An 18849-nucleotide genomic window follows, 5' to 3' on the forward strand; every position below is an offset into this window, starting at 1 on the left:
TGGTAGAGCCTTGAATCCAGATTTAAGTTGTGGTTCAATTTGATTGAATGTGAGTTTTAGCTTGAATTATATGATACTGAAATTTTGTAAGTGGTGTGTCGTCCACACCCCCACACCTTCTTCCCCAGCCCCTAGGAATTTTTAGCTACTAGAACTGTACCATGTTATTTTCCTTGTGCTCCCACTCAAAAAATGACCCAAATTTTTCTTGTTCTATTATTTCCAACCCAGCTAAAAATCCAAATATTTGAAATAAAAAATCCTCAGGGATCATCCCATCACCTGCAGTGCCAGGCTGGGATTGTCTCTCCTTAAATCCTGTCTGAAAAAGCACAAGTCTGTGCTTCCTGTGCAGAGAGGGGGTGTGTGACCCACCGTGTAGGAGGCAGCGCAGACCGAGGCAGCGTCCGTGGGATGATCCCCCCGGGAACGTGGCTGCTCTTCCAACACCGCGCCCGGCGCTGCCCGGGGCTGCCCCCGGGGCGTGTCGGGGTCGGCCCTGCCCACCTCGGGGTCTTCAGCCCCGTCTTCGAAGGAGCCGCTGGGCCCGTCCTCGATGCTGGACAGGATGCCCGAGGCCACCGAGTAGTTCCGGGAGGAGGGCAGCCCCGAGTCGGGGGAGTCGAACTCCAGGGGCGGCTGCTCCGGCGGGGCGGGGGGCACCAGGGTCACCGCGGGGTCCTCCTGACCTCGGGAATCCTGCTCCGAGTCCGGCTCATCGACGGAGAGAAAGACCTGGGGCAGGGGGAGGAGCTCTGGATGAAGCAGGAGAGCACAGAAGCAAGAAACAATCATACAGCAAAACTCCAACCACCTGAGAGACGTGACTGCTCGAGGGAACACGATGGTCGAGCTTTCCTACATGCACGTAGTTGAGAGCTCCTCAATCTTTCTACTGACATGGGAAGTCTAGAAATAATACCAACTTATGGCCTCATACCCATCTCCTATGATAGTGTCTCCTCCTTCCATAATCTTCAATCAGAAACACCCTGGAAAGCAGTGAAGCTTCCCTACCTTGCAGCACCACTAGAAGCACCCAACACTGCAGTGATCTTGGAAGAAAACCAACCCACCTCAGTCCAGTTCAGATGCAGCTGCCTGAACTCAACACTGGCCCTCAAGTTCTTCTCACCATGCAACCACTTTACCTCTTCTCTTGCAAAAAAACTCATTGTTGAACTATTCCAAGTTCTCTCTTGCCTTACTGAGATCAGTGAGCTAACTGAAGGCTGCACCAAAGAGCCCCTCTCCCAAGATAACATCACACCCAAGCTGACAGAATCAAAAATACACTTTAATAGGAGCAAACTTGCTCTGTGCTGGATTCCAATAAAGGGCCTACACATTATTCCTCCACTGTGAGAAGGAACTTTTGAAGTAGGTGAATGTTCAAGCCCCTCAGGCCAGTCCTGCTGAAGAACAGCTACAGACTGCCCAGACCTGCTCTTGGCTCCCTCAGGGAGCCACTGCAGCTCCAAATTCTAGAGAAGACTCAGGCAGCTCAGGCCGATAGAGCCACAGTGACCTGGCCCTGCCTCCCTGGCCGTGCCCCCGTGGGCCCTGCTGGAGGGGGAAGGGAGCACCTACATCATTGCTGATGGTGGAGTCCCTGTGGATCAGCCGCTGGACGTGGCTGTCGATGCTGCTGCCCGAGGAGAACTTGGCCAGTGTGATGGGATGGGACTCCTTCTCCCTCTGCTTCACGATGACCTCACAGGCTTTCCACTCAGCCATGACCTTCTGGTACCGGAGGGCGATGTCTTCATCCACCTGCAAACAGACAGACCCTGCAGTGGTGGTTCTCCCTGAAAGGCAGCACTAAAAAGGAGCGGAAGCCAGGAGGGGCAGGTCTGAAGTGGTGTGTGTCAAACCCAAAGCTGAAGGGTCCTGGAGCCCTCTTGCTGGAGTGCACATCACTGTGAGTGGAAGCTCAATGGCTGGAGCAGATGTTGCCTGTTTACCGCAGGGAATAAACTATCACTGGAACACCAGAAAAGATTCCCACGAGCACACGTGGTCACTGTCCACAGCGCTTAACATTGTTCAGGGAAGAGCAAAAGATGCCCCTGGCTTTCCTCTGAAACCTCAGCACAGAAGTCAGATGCAATCTGATGGAGCAATTGCTGCCTCTGACTGGATTGTTCCTAATTTCATTACACCTCCTTCCCTACTCCTCCTTTTTTCCAGCTCTAAGATAGCAATGAATTCCAGGTTTAGACATCTCAGCCTGGGCAGTCTCCTGAAGAGCAGGAATCCAGCTCACACAGCCCAGCCCTGTGGCTGCACTGCACGTGGCCAGATCCAGCCACTCTGCTTCCCCTGGGAATAAAAGAATTTTGCCACTGCTGCCTTCCACTGTTGAAAGACAGACACAGAACCCCCCCTTGAGCTATTAAGGGACATGTAGTAATTTTACTGCCCTGTCACTTGGCAAGAGCTGAAGAGAAACCGCAGTTGTGAGCTGGATCCAGGCTCTGGGCTCCACTGGCTGGAGTTGCTACGAGAGCATTCATGCTAGGAGCTGCAGGACGTTTGCCACTTGAGGTAGCTGTCGAGTCATAAATCATAAAACACAACAGTCAGTGGAAGGCTGGAGGACAGTCATGTTTGGGGGTGCCCTAGATACTGATGGATGACTGCAAAGATGTCATCCAAAGGCAGAGATGATCAATCACCCGCAACGATTCCGTTAAGGACACGATGAGTTTCCTACATGTGCAAATGTTATGGGTGTTTTCATGGCATTCATTTAACAGGCCCTTACACTCCACGGTTGGGTTCAGACTCCAGCAGCACATCTCTTTGAGGAGTTGGTTATTACAGTTATTTATGACTGGTGCTGGGAAGCTCATTAGAATTCCAGGCAGTGTTTCCAGCACCCCTATGTTAGCATGGTACAAACTCAGGACAAGAAAGCTTCCTGTAGGAGCCTGCATTGTGTAGATCAGATATTTTATGATCAAATGTCTTTTAGGTTCTAGCTGTATAAATGTGTGCCCTTAGAAGCTGGGGCTAGAATCCATGAGCTGTGATGCCAGATCTCCCACTCTAAAAGCTAAGTATCTGAGTCCTTTTTCCAGTTCCAGACATACCTATTTCTACACATGGGTCATAAATGTGATGGTTCATATACCTGTGCAGAACAGAGACAGTAAAACGCAGTCCATGCAAGAAACCTCCCAAATCCTGTGTTTCCTGAAAATCTTGAGTTTAAAAAAAAAATAAATTTAAAAATTGAATGGAGCACCAAGTGTAATAAATTCACAGGGCATCTGGAAGTGCTGCAGTAGCACCAGGATCAGTCTTCCCACATGGCAAGTGACAAATCTGTGAGAGCAGGATTTGGTCAGGGCAAGTGCATGTCACAGGCAGAGGCTGAATGCAGCTTTCCTGACTTCAACATAAAACTCCCTTTTGGTGAATTTTCAGGCATGATAACATGGTATTATAAGCTCTCTGCTAACGTGTGTCACTCATGTTTTCAGCAGCATTTTTTCCTCAGGAATATTAAACAACAATAAAAAGTAACACTTGCTTCCAGCAATCCAAACCTATTCCTATTGGGCTGTGCTCACCTGCTCCATTTCCTTCTTGGCCATCCCGAATTTGTAGTGACCCAACAGGAATGGCCACACTTCCTTCCGGATCTCGTGCTGCACCCCACCGTAATAAACTCTCCTCAGTAATTCCAGTTCCTTGTAATTCTACAGCAGTCAGGAGAAAAAGGTATTGAAGGTAAAACATCTTCATTTTCCCCAGGGAAGCACATATGAACTTCACATCAAGTGCAGAGCCAGTTAAGTGCATGCAGGGCACGAGATAAATGCTGCAGCTCGGGACGCCTCTGGGGCCCCAGCTCAGATCCAGTCTCATAGAAGTTGTTGTGCCTCCCATGGAAATAATCTTTGAAGTGCCTAGAGGAGTAAGGAGGTGAGTTGCCTTGATGTTAATTGATGTCTTTGCCATCATCAGAGATGCAAAGGATAAAAGAGACTCGCTGTCTCTAGAAAGAGCAGTGATCCTGGGGAGACTGGAAAGCCCCTTGGATGCTCCCTGGGGTGGTTCTGAAGGACACCAAGCTCAGCATAGCAGCGAGTGGGAGCTACTTCAACTAAGGATCATCAAGGTCTTCTGTTACTTACCTTCTTGTCCTTCTGATACTTGCTCCAGACCTCTTTGGTCAGCCCCCCCGAGGTGCTGCTGGGCCTGTCAGGGGGGATGATGGTGTGATTGACCAGGGCTGAGAGGTGGGTCCGCACGGTGGACAAGTGGCGGCAGTAGGCAAGCCCTGGGCAGGGGGCAAATGTGCATCAGGGAGGCTGTGACATTGTAAACCTGCCACTAACACTCCCAGATGAACTAAGCTGGCATTGTAATGAAGAACTCCAACAGAGCCAAAGATACAGTAAATCTGACAGACTAGTAAAATCTAAGCAGGGGATTCCATTACACTGCAAACTACATTCTGTCTCCACTAAGCATCAGTTCTCCCATTGCAAAACCCACAAATAATGGGAATTGTGAAGCTATGATACTGGAGTCACGTCCACCCTGCTGTCCTGAAGTGATTTTGCCTGCAACAAGAGATTTGGGGTTGAACTGCCTTCTAAAACAAACATCATGTGTTTTAGATAAGCATGCGGATACCGCAGGGGCTGGACAGAAGAAGTTTCACTTACATCCATAAAAGGCTCTGGAAACTATTTGTCTCTTCATGCTTTCACACAGCATCTTCAAGGAAGTTCTGTGGAGACACATGCACAGGAGCACGATGGGTCATGGGGACAGAGATCATCATCAAGGTTATGCTGATCCCTGTAGCCTACACACAGCAATTCTTTCTCTGTACCAAGATTTATTTAGCTTAAGGACAACAATAATGAGAAACTACCCTTTTGAGAGCATTCCTCCCCCCAGCATTTTGCCCCAAAGCAAATCCAACCTGGCACATTTCAGCTACAACTGCTGCAGATGCACCATAAAGAGCCTTGTCCAATTAGGTTAATTGCTGCAGTTCATTGTAATTGTTCATGACTTGTTAAAGAAAATGCTTCCAGAGCTGAGTTATATTCATCTAGACAAAAGAACTAGATGCAATTTTTATATCAAGATGTGAGCTGCGAGTAGTTTAATAGGTTATTTTTAATAAACTACATTTCTTGCTGCATAACTCCATCTCTTCTGCTAGGAACTACTTGGAAATTGTTACTGTCTCTGGTACCACAACCCATAGCACCTCCCTGCTTCTACCCATGACATGCATGACATTCCAGGTGAGCCATGCAGCTTGCTCACCTGTCGTGGATGCAGCTGCAGCAGCTGGGGATGTCATAGGGAGAGCTGCCCGTGGAGCAGGAGAGGCAGGAGGAGCCTTGGCTGCAGTGCTCCAGCTGCCAGGAGAGCAGGTTTGACCCAAAGCTTTGCATCTCCATCATGTCGCTGGTGTCTAGGAAGATACCCAAAGAGAAGAGCAGCCATCAGCCTCCTGCCCCGTCCCCCTCTGCCTTCCAGCATCCTGGTGGCTTCCTGCTTGACTTCTCAGCAGGCTCTGAACCTTGATTCCAGAGAGGGGAAAGCACCATCCTGGTGTCCTCAGACACAGCCAGCCCAGCTGCATGCTGTGCAGGGCCTCTGCCTATGAAGTCAGAGCCCTTCACCATTTCCCCTTTCCCACCATCCCAGGTTGTGTTTCAAGAGAAGAGGGAGCGGTGGTAACGACTGACACTGGCTCGTCTGCTGCTACAGGGATGGTATGTAGGGCCAGAAATCATCTAACCTGACCACTTATTTAATCCAGGTCTTAGAATTTCATCTGGCAGTTCCTGGAATCAGCCATTTAACTGCTAGTCCAGCTGGAGGGAAAGTTTGAGCATAAAAGAAATTAAGACAAACTGACTGAGTAATTTTCAAAAGATGGTTCTTTCCCCCCGAGAACCAGAGCCTAAAATACTGAGCACAGAGGGATAGTTCAAGTCCTACTAATGTCAAGACTAGGTTTATAAAAGTAGGATTTCTGCAGGAAATGTGATCCCACAGCACAGTGCAGCTTCTTGAGCTATCCCTGCTCCACAAATCTATTTGCTTTTTTAACCAGCTTCTGAGAGGCAACCCCAAAAAATCATCAGTTGCCTTCAGGAAGCTTGGTTCTGCTCTTCAACCTTCCCAGCTGGCATTTGAGCTTGTGGGTTTTCATTTTATAATAAATAACTGGCCTTTCAGCTCACCCATGATTAAAATTAAGGCAAACGCCGTAATACTGTACGTCACCAATTCACATTTGTAAAGCAAAATCCAGTCCCCTGGGCCGTGCTTTTAAAACATACATTTGTTGGGTGGTGGTAGGGGCAACTCCAAACCATCTCATGCATTTTAAATCAAGGCAGCATAAAGCATTTTAGTCGTGCCTGTTGGAAAGTGGGCAGAGGTGAGGAAGGAGTGGGGTAAAAACATTTGGTAACAGGAAAAGCACAGGCTCATGCGGAAGCAGTCACGTGTATCTCATTTCACAAAACAAAGTGTGATGCAAAAATGCTCTTCACCTTAATTCTTCAGGAAGGAGCTGAATGACCCAGTATTTATTGCAGCTTCATATTGGGTTCAAGTAAAAAAAACACTGGACAAACATTTTTAGATCATTATTTTTTGCCTCCCCTCTACAGACAAGAAAAGTGGGTTTTTTAGTTTTAATTTTTCATTTTCTTTTTTAGAGAAACAAGGAAAGAACCCCACAGACCCTAAAGATTTCAGATGAAAGGTACCTGAATTAGTGAAGAATTAGAGTGAACAGCATCTTTTACTGAATTGTAGTGGTGTTATCTGTAACTTCAGCTACATGCAAAAGTGGAGCATGTTGCAAAATGTAAAAGCAAATGGCTGGCACACCTGCTGCAGCAGTGCTGTCATCATTGACAGGGATGCTGCTGGAGAGACAACAGCCACCCTGGCCTAGCTCAGCAGAACCTGTTCCTAACTGTGCTGCTACCTTCAGGATTCAATCACCAGAAGCAGGGATCTGACAGCTGGTTGAGTGGGGTGACTAGAAACTCCCATCACCTGACTAGACTGAACTGTGTTTCTTATGGTCCAGATCTCAGCGCTGGCCCCTCAACACGTGGCAGTGTCTGACCTTCCTTCCCCTTCTCACCCACATCCAGATATGGTCAGTTCACACCCAATGAAACCTCCTGAAATAGCATCTTCTATCAAGGGTAACACTGTATTTTCGGGTTTCTTTCCATCCATACCTTCCAAGAACTCTCTATTAACTTGGGCTGGGATTTATCAGTTTCCAGGGGATCCTACCTTGGGACAGTGTGTGGGCAATCCACAAGCAGTGAGGAGGATCCCCCTGAGGACATGTTTATGTCCTGCCTGGGCTGAACTGAGCACTATGCAGAGACACAGGGCAATGATGGTCTCCACCAGACCAGGGCTAACATCCATTTGGAACCAAACTATTGACTCCACTATTTAAAGGCACAAGTGTCTTATCCAAGATACCCTGTATTTTTCTTAGGAAATAGAAATACCAGGAGCAGCACTTTCATACTAACACAACAGATGAAAAATACAGCCAAGGGCCAAACTTGCAAGTGGCTGCTCCCCTTCCTGCTTCCTCTGCAGACATCAGATTTTCAACAGCTACTTTACAGCCTGGTCACAGAGAAGATTCTGCCCCTGCTGATGTTCTCCAGTTATTAGGAAGAGGCTGATGTTTTGATTACAAGAGGAGCACACAAGGTTTGGCCCAGGCACTCCAGACAGGACTGGCGGGACTGAAGCTGTGCAGGAAGCATTCAGCCTGGAGGGGAAAGAAATTTTACATGAAGTAGTGGAAAAGCCTCAACAACTGCCTGTCTTGTGAACAGCTGCAAGCCTCAGAATAAAGATGTGCAGGAGTGGTTTGCCCTGGGGAATGGATTATTTTGTACACCTTTCAGTTCCCTCTCAGTCTTCAGACTAAGCTAGTAGATCCTGAATGCTTGTAATACACACTCTGGAGAATGTCAAATTTGTTATTAATTGCTTTAGGAAAATAATTAGCTGACAAATGTTTGGAAGGTGGAGAGTCTTGCAGCTGATGATCAGAAACCCACCCAGCCTATGAACATGAGGAGTGGAATGAAGGCACCTGACCATGGAACTATGTTGCATTTCCATACAATCTCCTCTGCTACCTTGTGGAGGTATCCAGAGGGTGGGATCATGCCTACCTGCACCATCCCCGGCCTCAAACTGCACCTCCCTGCACTTCTGTCCTGTTCTGCCCACACACGCTCCATCCTTGCCCTTGCCCAGCACAAGGCTACTGTTGCTGCAGTGGGTCACCTGGATTCTTCCCACCAGGGCTGCCCTCTGGTCTGTTGGGCTGACACAACTAACTCATGAGGGAGAACACAAAGACCTGTTTAACTCCCTCCTTCTCCTGTGAGAACATGGTCTAGTATCCAGCTTTTATGAAGGTGGGGCAGAAGCCTCCAGGTGTGTCTCTCCAGCAGCACACATGCTCAAAGGAGAGGGAAGATGCTGTTGTTCCCACTTCCCACAGGCTGTGAGCACATTCCCAGCCTCTGCACAGTCCATCTCCAGGCCTCATGGAGCAAGTGAAATGCTCCTCCCTGCAATAATGCCAACACTGTTGTATGCAGCAGTGGAACGAGCTGCAACAGAGCTCTGGGACACAGGGGGAGGAGGATAAAAACCTTTCATCCTATTAGGAGCTGTGAGGTTCCGAGAGCAGATCATTGATAGCATTGCGTGCAGCTTATCTTCCTCCTCCTCGTCATCGTCAACAGAGGCAGAGCGGCTGGCAGCTAAGTGGTGGTAGTTAATAGTTACTGCTCAAAGAAAATAGTGAAAGAGGAGCATAAGAAGAGAGAACTCAGTTCTTTGGGAAAGCTCAAAAGGACACGTTCAGCAACGACAAGGGACCTGAAGCCTGCCCGCTCCTTGAGGGCACAAGCTCCAGCAAGTGGGTGTGAAATCCAGTTTCGTACAGGAAAAGCTCCACCAAGGGCAGCTCTGGGCACGGCCAGTTCCCACAGCACAGCCTGCAGCAGGTGGGTGTTTTTTCAGCAGAGCTCCATGGGAATGCCAGGCTCCACCTAGCTTCTCTCCTCCTCCATGCCCCTGTCAATGCTGTGGCCCCTTCTCCACTCTGAGCTCTGTGCCAGGTGCCTGGACAGCAGGCAGGTCTGTGTGCCCACACCACCTGCAGCCCTTGCCCTCAGGCAGAGGCAGAAGATGCTGCTGCTGGGGTGTGTGTGAACTTACCTGTGCCAACCCCCTGTCAGAGCTTGGCCACAGCTGTGGGACAGTCCCTGGGGGTAAGGAGGGTCGAGATTTCTGCTTTTTCAGCTGCACTAAGTCCCAATATGAGCAGTAAATCCAAATCCCCCATAAATTTTAGGGTCTGATCTTCCTGGGAAGTTCTTGCTTCTTTGCCAAGGGGAATAAAACTGAACGATGCTCTTTGAGAACAAGCTCAAATGCCTTATTGCATGTAAGGGATTTATATTTACTGATGACATGAGGTGGTTTGGTGCTTGGGAATTCTTTTCGTTTCCTTGGAAGGGCATTTATTTATCCATTGTTAAGTTCTTGCTTCCAAGCCAGGAAAACTTAGCCCAGGGAGTTCTTGGGGTACTTTATGAGTTGAGTTTGTTTTTTTCCTAATAACAACATTATGAGCAAGAAGTGTGGCCAATAACAATATCTTTGCTTTGGGAGCAAAATTGCTCTTGGATAGTCAAGCAATCTTTTTGCTTTGACTCTCAGTTTGCACTGGACACAAGCCCAGGGGAGCATTTTGGAAACTTCCTCCGGAAAACACAGAGTAAAGATTCCCCACCTAAACTCCACTTCCACCAAGATAATGAGTTTCACTACATGAAGACACTCTACACTAACTGTATCTCTTAATCACAACTATCACACAATGGAATTTTGTGATAGATTCCCCTCTACCCCCAAAAAAACCTGGCTTGTTTGTTACCTTCGATTCTTTCCCAGGATATTATCTCAAGGATTCCTTAGGGGTTTTTTGTGTGTGTTTGTTGTGGGGTTTTTTGTTTTGTTGTTTTGGTTTGTTGTTTGGGGTTTTTTTAACAAAACAGAACAAAGTCACTTACTGTTATCATGCTTGTGTCCTGGATAGATAATTCTGAACACATAGTCTGTAGAAGTGTCTTCAGCTGGCATCTCCTCCAGGTCCACCGACCTGTTGCTGTTCCGTTTTCGGAGCTTTGGGAATACCTTCCCCTAGAGGAAACATGGATTCCATACGTTCAGCTGGGAATGATTAGCAGAGCACAGCAAACTAAGCACTTTAGCTTTGGCATCTTAAATCTTAAAATTAAACTTCTGATGTTGGCAGGAGAGAAGGGAGAAAGCAGCAGCAGAATCAGAAAGCAGGTGGTTTAGGGGCCCTGAACACAACTTTTCTGTGTACTGAAACCACAGCATTTTCCTGTAATCCATGGGACTTGAGCACCAGCTTCTTCCATAACCCAAGCCTCTGACAGCAAGTGTGTCCCAGCCCATCTGGGTCAGTCCCTATCATTTGGGTTCATATTTTGATACAACAGCAGTTTCCAGTTCATTGCTCCATGTGGCAGTGAAGGTACCAACAGCTCTCACAGACTATCTGCACAAGCATCCAGTTGGACTCTGGAGCTTCTTGGCTCCCCCTTTGATCTCCAGCTGCTTTACAATAATGCACAGGATGCTGGTTGAACAAAGATAAACCCCACCACAAACAGCTCATCAGAAAAAGCTGTACCTTGCCCTGTTGGGACCAGAGTGGTGGTTCCAGCTGACCACGAGGCAGAAGACCATTTTCCAGACAGGAAAGGAACGCGAGGAGGTGACCTCCTTGGGGGAAGTGCAGAGGAGGTCTCTGAGTTCCATCCTGACTCACCAAGACCAACGTCCATCTGCCTTCTGCTGCAAAGGAGGACAAGGGAAGTCCACACTGTTACACTGAAGCCTCTGCTTGTTGCTCTTACCTTCTAGGTCAGTTTCATTTATGATCATCTCTAGGTAGACAAATAAACCTCTAAGTCACAGTGCAACCCCTAGGGATTATCTCAGTCCTTTAGCCCTAAAGGAGCTCAAGATACAAGCAAATTGTGACAGGCCTCATGCAGGAACATATAAAGTGATTCTGAACACTAATATAATAAATAATAAAGTAAATTAAGTCTCTGGTGTATGACGTAACTTGACAAAGTTCATACAATCTAGAATAAAAACCAACCAGATGGATATAACCAGAGGCTGTCAGCTTTATTCTTGTGAGAATTAGCAAGTCATATTCCCTGTCATAAATTTTTCTCATGTCTTTACTGCCACTAGAAATTCAGCACAAATAAGGAAAACCACCCTGGGCCCTGGACACTCTTTTAAGCATAATGATCTGCATCTTGTACAATTTTCAAAAGAATGTAAGTGAATTAGGTTCTTCATTTTCTTTTCCAAAACTGAGCAAAGGAGGAACCTGGACCCCCCCCCAGGTCCCTGAGGGCAGGATGTGTCCCCCAGCAGGGCTGTGCAGGCTGCAGCCTGGGGGTGCTGTGGCAGGACAGCCAAGGCCCCGGGCAGAGAGGAAGGTTGATGCTTACGTTGCTGATGGCAGTGAATGCAGACGATCTGGCTGAGAGGCACTATCAGGGCATAGTCCCAGTAAACACTAACAGGGAAGAAAAAAGCAAAGGGAACGTTGGTTTTTTTTCATATTCAGGAATGCTTGAAGTTCCACACACCCAATAAAAGGACTCTGCTAAGTTAATAACTGCTTATTAAATTTGGTCAATTAAGGTAAATTAATAGCCAAGTAAAAGGCCGAGGAACTAGTTCTCCACAGTGAGTACATCTGGGACCAGCCCTTTCATCATCTCCCTCTTCACGTCCCCTTTTCCACCCCCCAGGTCACAAAGAAGCTGCAGCTCAGATGGAAACACTTGAGACGGGGGGCTCAGGGAGCCCCAGGGCTGGGGCTCAAGGTAGCTCAGTTCTGCCTTGCACACAAGTCCTGGGCAGCAGCACATAAATCCACTGGGGCTCACGCTTACAGATTTAACACTGGGAACAGCTCTGAACCCTTCTAAGAACAACCCTGACAGCATTTAGCAATAAAAGCAAGGGCAGAGGGCTTCATTAATGCTCTATTAAAAATACACATCAAGTTTTAGAAAAGAATGGAGTGGATTAAGCATTCAAGAGCACTGTTTTGGGGCTGAAGGAAGGACTCCCTGAGGACACACACCTGCCTGGTTCAAGACTTTACCTCTCTTTCTACTGAAGCAGAATGCCAAATCAGATGTAAAACTGATCTAATGAAAGATAATGACACTGCAGGTCTCTTGAGATTGAAATTAGCCATCCTTGCCAAGTGATTTGTGACCCTCTGAAGGGAGGTACTAGCATTGTAGGGATGGAAGGTAATGTTGAGGCTTTTCTCCCAAACACCTGGAAAAGGAGGCTTTTGTTTTCCTTTTCAAAAAGCCTTATCTCCAAGTGCATTACAGGACCTTTGGAAAATTGCATAGTCTATGGCAGAACAGGAAGAGAACCCCAGCTGCCTGACACCTCAACTTACACACTATTCAGGAGCACTTCAATTAAATCAGCCTTGCTTGCATTTCTGTCATACTGCCAACTCTACAAGAAACAATCCTCATTCATGTTCTGCTCTTTCCCAGAGGGCAGTGACTACCTTTTCTCCAGCTCTGAATCTCCAAGCGTTCCATTCATCAGCTGATTTGGAGTCCACTTTAATGTCAGACTTTCTGCTGACTGATGAAGGGAGAGATACCCAGGAATTGCCTCCAAGTCGTCCTTCTGTTCACAAAAGCAAGAGACAGGCAGTCCAGGTGACTCAAGAGTGCAGTTGCAACCGTGCTCCGCTGGTACCTGCACTGGGACTCCAGACACAGCCAGACGGCAGCTGAGACCTGTCCCAGCCCCCTGGACTCACCGGCTGGACCAGGACGTTGTTCTTCCCATACAGAAGGTGTGTCCGGGAGTTCTGGTGCAGAGACTCCACGTACTCTCTGGCTGAAGCAGCAAAGCGATCTTCGGACGCGCTCCCGCTGGAATGGCGCTTGCGGATCTAGCACACACAGCCAGGGCAGACCAGGCAGGTCAGGAACCACAGCACCAGCAGGCCAGCAACACAGAGCAGTTTCTGTAGAGTGGAACTTCTGGAGCCAGGAGACCTTGCAGAGAAATGACCTGGGCACTTCCTCAGCCCTGGCCAAGGCAGCTCATGATTTCTGTGAACTGCCTGGTCTGATCACAAGTGTCAAAAGCCACCGAATCAGGTCCTGGATCTCAAGCTTTTCTACATGCAGATAAGGAGGACATTTGGGCCCAAATGGCTTTTAATCTGAGATAAAGGCTCCATGACAGAAATAAAATAAAGGTTCCCCTGGCTCAGATCTCTCCTGCCTGGGATTGCTTTTGCTGCCAAGCCTGACCAGCAGTGAGAAGCAAATACCTACTCCCAGCGCTGGGCGCTTGGCAGGCGAGTCCTGGCGGCCGTGAGCTCCGTGGATCCGGTGCCGCTGGAGCAGCTCATCTGCAGAGGGGTCTGTCCAGTAGTGGTCAGCTGTCTTCAGCTTGGTGTACTCCAGAGCACATGGCCCAACTAAGAGCCCAGAGAGAAACCTCGTGAGTCTGCTGCTATGCTGTTCTAGTGTAAGTGATTAAACTGCATGCTACAGAGAACAAGCATCCTTTGTAACACTTGGTAACACAAAACGTGTTAAGGAACAATTTATTTTCTTTAGCATAATAAGTAACTTTGTAAGAACTTACCGAGGAGAGAAGCCAGTATTGGGCCACAAACAGCATCTGCCAGTAAAGCTTCTTTTTCATAGTATTTACTAGGAACAAAAGATCAGAGTCCAGTTAAAAGCCTGGCTGTTATTTTTAAAAGCTCTCCTGCTCCCTAGTAGCACGAGTCCATGGACTTCAGAAGTAACACGTTACTGCTTAGCATGACTACTGAAGGCCAGACTTCATATGCTATAAAAACTGCTCATTTCAAGAGCAAATTCAGACACTTAAGTTACCTATGCAAAAAGGAAAAATAGTTGCTAGAACCACCCAGAAATCACTGACACGTGCATTTCCTCTGAAGCCTCTGATGGAGCTTGACTGGCTCACCCACTGATCTCATGAAGTGGTGGGTTGGGTTTGCAGGTAGAGGAGGTTTTTACAACATGGTGTGATCTGAACTATTTAAAAAAAAACACATTAAAATATATCATAAGAAAGCTATGGAGAAATAATTTGACCTGATTTAGACATCTGCTTTAGAGTGAGGTAACTTCCTAAAATGTATCAATAACTAAATCTCCATGGAGCATAAAAGGAGTGTAGAACAACTAGTTCAACAGGCCTGTTCCAGACTGCTATGTTGAACAAGCTGACCACAACCCCTACTTCAGATCCATATTCTGCCCCAATCAACTGTGTGATCTCAGCCAAGTCCCTTCTTCTCCCCAGGCTTATTCTGCCTTATCTATTCTGAGCTGAGCTCTTGAGAGGCTGGAGCTTGCCTCTTGCTAAATGTGTTTACCCAGTATATTTGATCTGGGGCTTTGGGCACTAATGCAATATGCAGACAAACAATAACACTCTGCAAGCAATTTTGTCAGTTTTCCACAGAGACCAAGAGATCCAAACATTCTTAACCATCTTTTCCATCTGTGAGGAATAATCTTGAAACACTATCAAGAATATTGAAATACTACTAATAGTAGCTCTTACAATGACCCCAAAGTCTTCCCATCACAGGAGGCAAAGCTGACTTATAAAACCACATAGCCAAAAAGTCAGAACACCCAAATTTCTTGGGCTGTCATTGTCCTCTGCTGTCCATTCCACTAGATGGGGCTCAAACTCTAAAGCACTTTCTCTTCCTCAAGACCCGAAGAGCTGAAGGACTTACTGCTTAGGGGAAACTGTCCCCAGTGTGCCCCTTAATTCTTCTTTATCAGTTACAGGAGAGGAGGAGGGCACAAAGGGTAGAGTTAACAACCACCTCTTGGGAAGCCAAAGCTGATGCTTGACAGTATGGAGTAATGATAGATGTCACAGAACAGAGAGGACTTGTCTTTTCCTCTTAAGAGTCCCTGTGGATTCAGACAGCATTGGTGTTCTTCTCTGGTTTTTCAAGGGAAGATTAACTTTAAATCAAACTTGAATCTTCTAAAAAGGAAACATGATTACAAAACCTTTTTTCACAGCCCTAAGGGTTTATGTCATTAACTCCTCCTGTTATAGACTCATTTCCCCTTCTTTTACCTACAAAGGGCATTTTCTTCCCTGACATCCTAACATTCCAAAGGATCATTTTTAACTAACATAAGTGAATGAAGCACTCCTGACCTATTAGAGGGCATTTCTACTCCACTAAGGCACCGAGGCCTAGGTGCCATTAGAATCTGGGCACCTAATATCTACTGAAACCTAAGGGGCCTAAGTAAGTGGAAAGGATCAGGGCTCCACATGCTGCTGAGAGCACTGCTCTTTATGGCAGCACTGTGCAATCCTGCCAACTGCAGAAAAAAAAGGATTCTATAATAAATGGCAAGTTATTCTTTCAGCTGATTTCTAGAAAGCTGTATGGCTGTTACCATCTTTTGTAGGTCTGAAACATGGCAATGACTCAAAAGAAAAGTACAATTTCTTCTAAATGTCCAAGTAGATCTTCCTCCTTTCCACCAGAACTTTACATCACATGAGTTTGAAGAAGACTTTTGATAAAATCCCTTGTTGCAGATACATAAACCAGCCAGTCCCACAAACCCCTGAGCTTCTGGCTCTCTCCTTACCTGCAGTTATCAACAATGTACTGCACAATCTTGTCCAGCACCTTCTCAATCAGCGCCGTCCGAACCCAAATGTGCTTGATGGCCTGAGGTGTCAGGACAGGAGATTTGCTTGTAGTTGATCCCTGTCTCTTGAGGGGCTCCTGCCCATTTGCCTGATTTTTCCTGCAAAGAAGTAAAAGCAGTCAGAATTCAGACCCTGCTCACAAAAAGCTCTCCAGTGAAGGACTGCAGGGAGAGGTGCTGGAATACACAGCACGTATCAGATGTGCACCTGCATCCTCCTTGTCTATGCTATGCTAGTGCTCACTAGGACTGGAGTGTAGAGTTTTAGCCAGTCCATCATCAGGGATTTTCTGAAAATTGCAGCTCTAATGATTTAGGATGCCTCAGTTCTGTGTGATGAACAGACGTCTGTAAAGATCACCTAGTTCACAGATGCTAAACAAGCTCTAAATTAAACCCTCAAACAGGTCTGTATCAGGTACCTCAGGCTAGGCACTCAACTACCAAAAAGATCTTTTTCACTTCTGCAGCATTAGGAAAAGCCCAACATTTGAGCTCCTCCAAGGTTCCCACACCTGAGGCTGAAATGAACAGGCTGTAAATGCACTGCAGAGCACCCACCCCAAAAGAGTGGAAAAACAGCAAAACACAGAGTGTAGCAGAGAGTAAGTAGCACCGGATGAACAGAAGTTTGCTTCTTATCAAACAAAGCTCCACACTGAGCTGGGAAAGCTGCAGGGAGGATAGTAAAAAGAAGACTCTTGTCTCCCAGCTTTGCCTGGTACCTCCAGGCTGGAGCCAAGAAGAGACACAGCAGCTTCTGTCGAGGCCAGAAGCATGGGGTAGGATTTGGGATAGCACAGGCAGAGCTTTTGAAGGACCACCAGTCCCTCCTGAGGCACCAGCCCATTGTCTCCCCCTCTCTGTGAAGCACCATGTTCAGTGACAGCACAGTCTGTGCTGGTGTCTTGGCAGCAGGAGATTCTCTCCTACCACCTACAAATGACAACAAGACAACTAAGAGATAAGCAACATCAAACTGAGAAATGAGAACTACAGCAAACGAGCATCCAAAGCCAGCTGGAAGCTTCCTGACAGCCAAACCCCCTGCTTGCTCCTCCAGCATAAGCCAGCACAGCAACAGGTCCTCAGAAACAGGAGCTTCACGCTGCCTTGGATGCCAGGCAGGCAGGCTGGCTCTACAGAGCTCTTCCTAAGGCAAGACACACACACCACCACTAACACCAGAGGAATTCAAATGTGTTTAATTGTATCCTAAACAGGGGCTTTCTTAAGCCACAGCCTCAGGAGCAACCAGGCTGCTACAGCCCTTCTGTCTCATGCCACAAGTCCAACAAAGCAAGTCCACCCCCTGCAGCATTTCTAATGGAGTGAGCACATTTTCTGCAGCGCTTAAAAATCTGTGGTTGATCATAGCTGAAAACCATGCAAAGTTACTCAAAAAGAAACCACAGAATTTAGATTAATTTGCTTCTTTCTGTTAGAGGACACAGCCAAGGGTTCTCATGGTTGGAATAGGGTTTGTATGGGCTCTTAACCAAGGAGGAAGGCTGGGGAATTCTCAGCAGAAAGCATCCTTCTTCCAACATTTAGAAAACTAAAATTAATAAAATCACAGTCTATATCAGTAGGCAAACAATTAAAAAATATAACGAAAATGGATACATACCTGTTAAAAACTACATTAAGTGTTTGATAATTAGAAGTCTAATAAAGATAAGGGCGAGAAAATTAGAGAAATATAAGTGCTGACTTAAACAACTGTCAATATCTGAGGAGTTCAATGCAACACATTCAAGTCAAGCTCTCTTGACAAATCCCTTCACACAGCAAGTTGATCAAGAGACTAAAAGTTCCAGCAAGGCACAAGACGTCTGAAGGCTGAGCAGTGCTACTGCATTACCCTCTACAGAGTCAAAACATCTCCTCTCCTGAGTTTACAGGACAAGACACTCATCCCACAGGCTCGTGCACTGTGATTCAGTCAGCAGAACCACACAGACACTTTGAATTGCACTATTCACCACTAGCAAGCAGTTCAGGACTTCCAGCATTCTCAAGTCCCTGACTCCAGCAGGAATTCAGTTGTGCCCAAGCCCAGTGTGCACTTCACTGCTTTCCTGTAATCAGTATCTCACTGCTGCCCACCTCTTCTGGAGTTCATCCTTCCTCCTATCACCCTTTGTATCCATTAACTTCACTATTTCTATCATAATACCCACAAATCATCTGCTATTGGTTTGGCAAGGACCATGCCAGAACAGCTTTTCCAGTAAGTCTGCTCTTCAGTTCCTCTTTGTCCTGGTTTGAGAGTTACAGGCACTACAGAGACAAAGCCACGTGGCCCGGACAGATCCCTCTGCACATCCCAGTCTCTGTATCCTCTCCAGGCTGCCCACATGTCGTATGAAGCCTGGTGACAAGCAGACCTCAGCCTCACCTGCTTTCCACCTGCTGCTGCAGCTCCTGCACTTTCTTGCAGATGTCTCCAGCTGCTGCACAGGTCTTGCCCACCTTGGTGAAGAGCGCAGCCACCTTGTCGGTGCGCAGGAAGCCAGCGGTGCGGCGCTTCAGCATGTGCAGCAGACACAGCTCCACCACACCTGCAGGGACAGGGCAGACAGTCACGGGCACTGCTGGCCTTCAGGCTTCCCCTCGGGGACCAGGCGTGGAGTCAGGAAAGCAGAGAGGAATGGGAACAGACAGACCGGATCTCAAAAGTCAGAGGAGGTGAGTATGTGTCTCACCTGCAGCAAGAACCACCTTGGAAGCTACAGAGAACATGAAAATGAACCAAAGGACTGAAATATCTCAAAGAATTTCACCCCGTTTTATGGATGTCACAGTGTGAGAGAGTTCCTGGTTCTACTGACAACAAGGAGAGTGTAATGCTGCTACAGCCTGAGAAGGAACAGAGATGCAGCCAGACCTACAGCTACAGCAGAGCCAGCTGTGAGGTTCATTGTGGAAACCTTACTGT

The 18849-nt window shown here is 47.2% G+C and overlaps 1 protein-coding gene across 6 annotated transcripts in view; it reads right to left on the minus strand.

Moving 5' to 3' along the window:
* SGSM2 (small G protein signaling modulator 2) overlaps window positions 1-18849 on the minus strand; it is a 42912-nt gene that overhangs the window by 7981 nt on the left and 16082 nt on the right. For 2 of the 6 annotated variants that reach the window (XM_051635624.1, XM_051635621.1), the window contains exons 3-18: window positions 18310-18472; window positions 15846-16007; window positions 13822-13889; window positions 13506-13651; window positions 12980-13114; window positions 12719-12843; window positions 11625-11692; window positions 10784-10947; window positions 10134-10263; window positions 8706-8840; window positions 5299-5449; window positions 4683-4747; window positions 4146-4291; window positions 3579-3707; window positions 1591-1773; window positions 376-735 (exon numbers count right to left, since the gene is read on the minus strand). In XM_051635624.1, coding sequence (XP_051491584.1) covers window positions 376-735; window positions 1591-1773; window positions 3579-3707; window positions 4146-4291; window positions 4683-4747; window positions 5299-5449; window positions 8706-8840; window positions 10134-10263; window positions 10784-10947; window positions 11625-11692; window positions 12719-12843; window positions 12980-13114; window positions 13506-13651; window positions 13822-13889; window positions 15846-16007; window positions 18310-18472 — 2330 coding nt within the window. The remainder of the gene's footprint in view (window positions 1-375; window positions 736-1590; window positions 1774-3578; window positions 3708-4145; window positions 4292-4682; window positions 4748-5298; window positions 5450-8705; window positions 8841-10133; window positions 10264-10783; window positions 10948-11624; window positions 11693-12718; window positions 12844-12979; window positions 13115-13505; window positions 13652-13821; window positions 13890-15845; window positions 16008-18309; window positions 18473-18849) is intronic. The other 4 variants (XM_051635622.1, XM_051635623.1, XM_051635626.1 and 1 more) reach the window with 4 other exon arrangements.

This window comes from Apus apus, chromosome 18 (assembly GCF_020740795.1).
Source record: "Apus apus isolate bApuApu2 chromosome 18, bApuApu2.pri.cur, whole genome shotgun sequence".
Classification (NCBI taxonomy): domain Eukaryota; kingdom Metazoa; phylum Chordata; class Aves; order Apodiformes; family Apodidae; genus Apus; species Apus apus.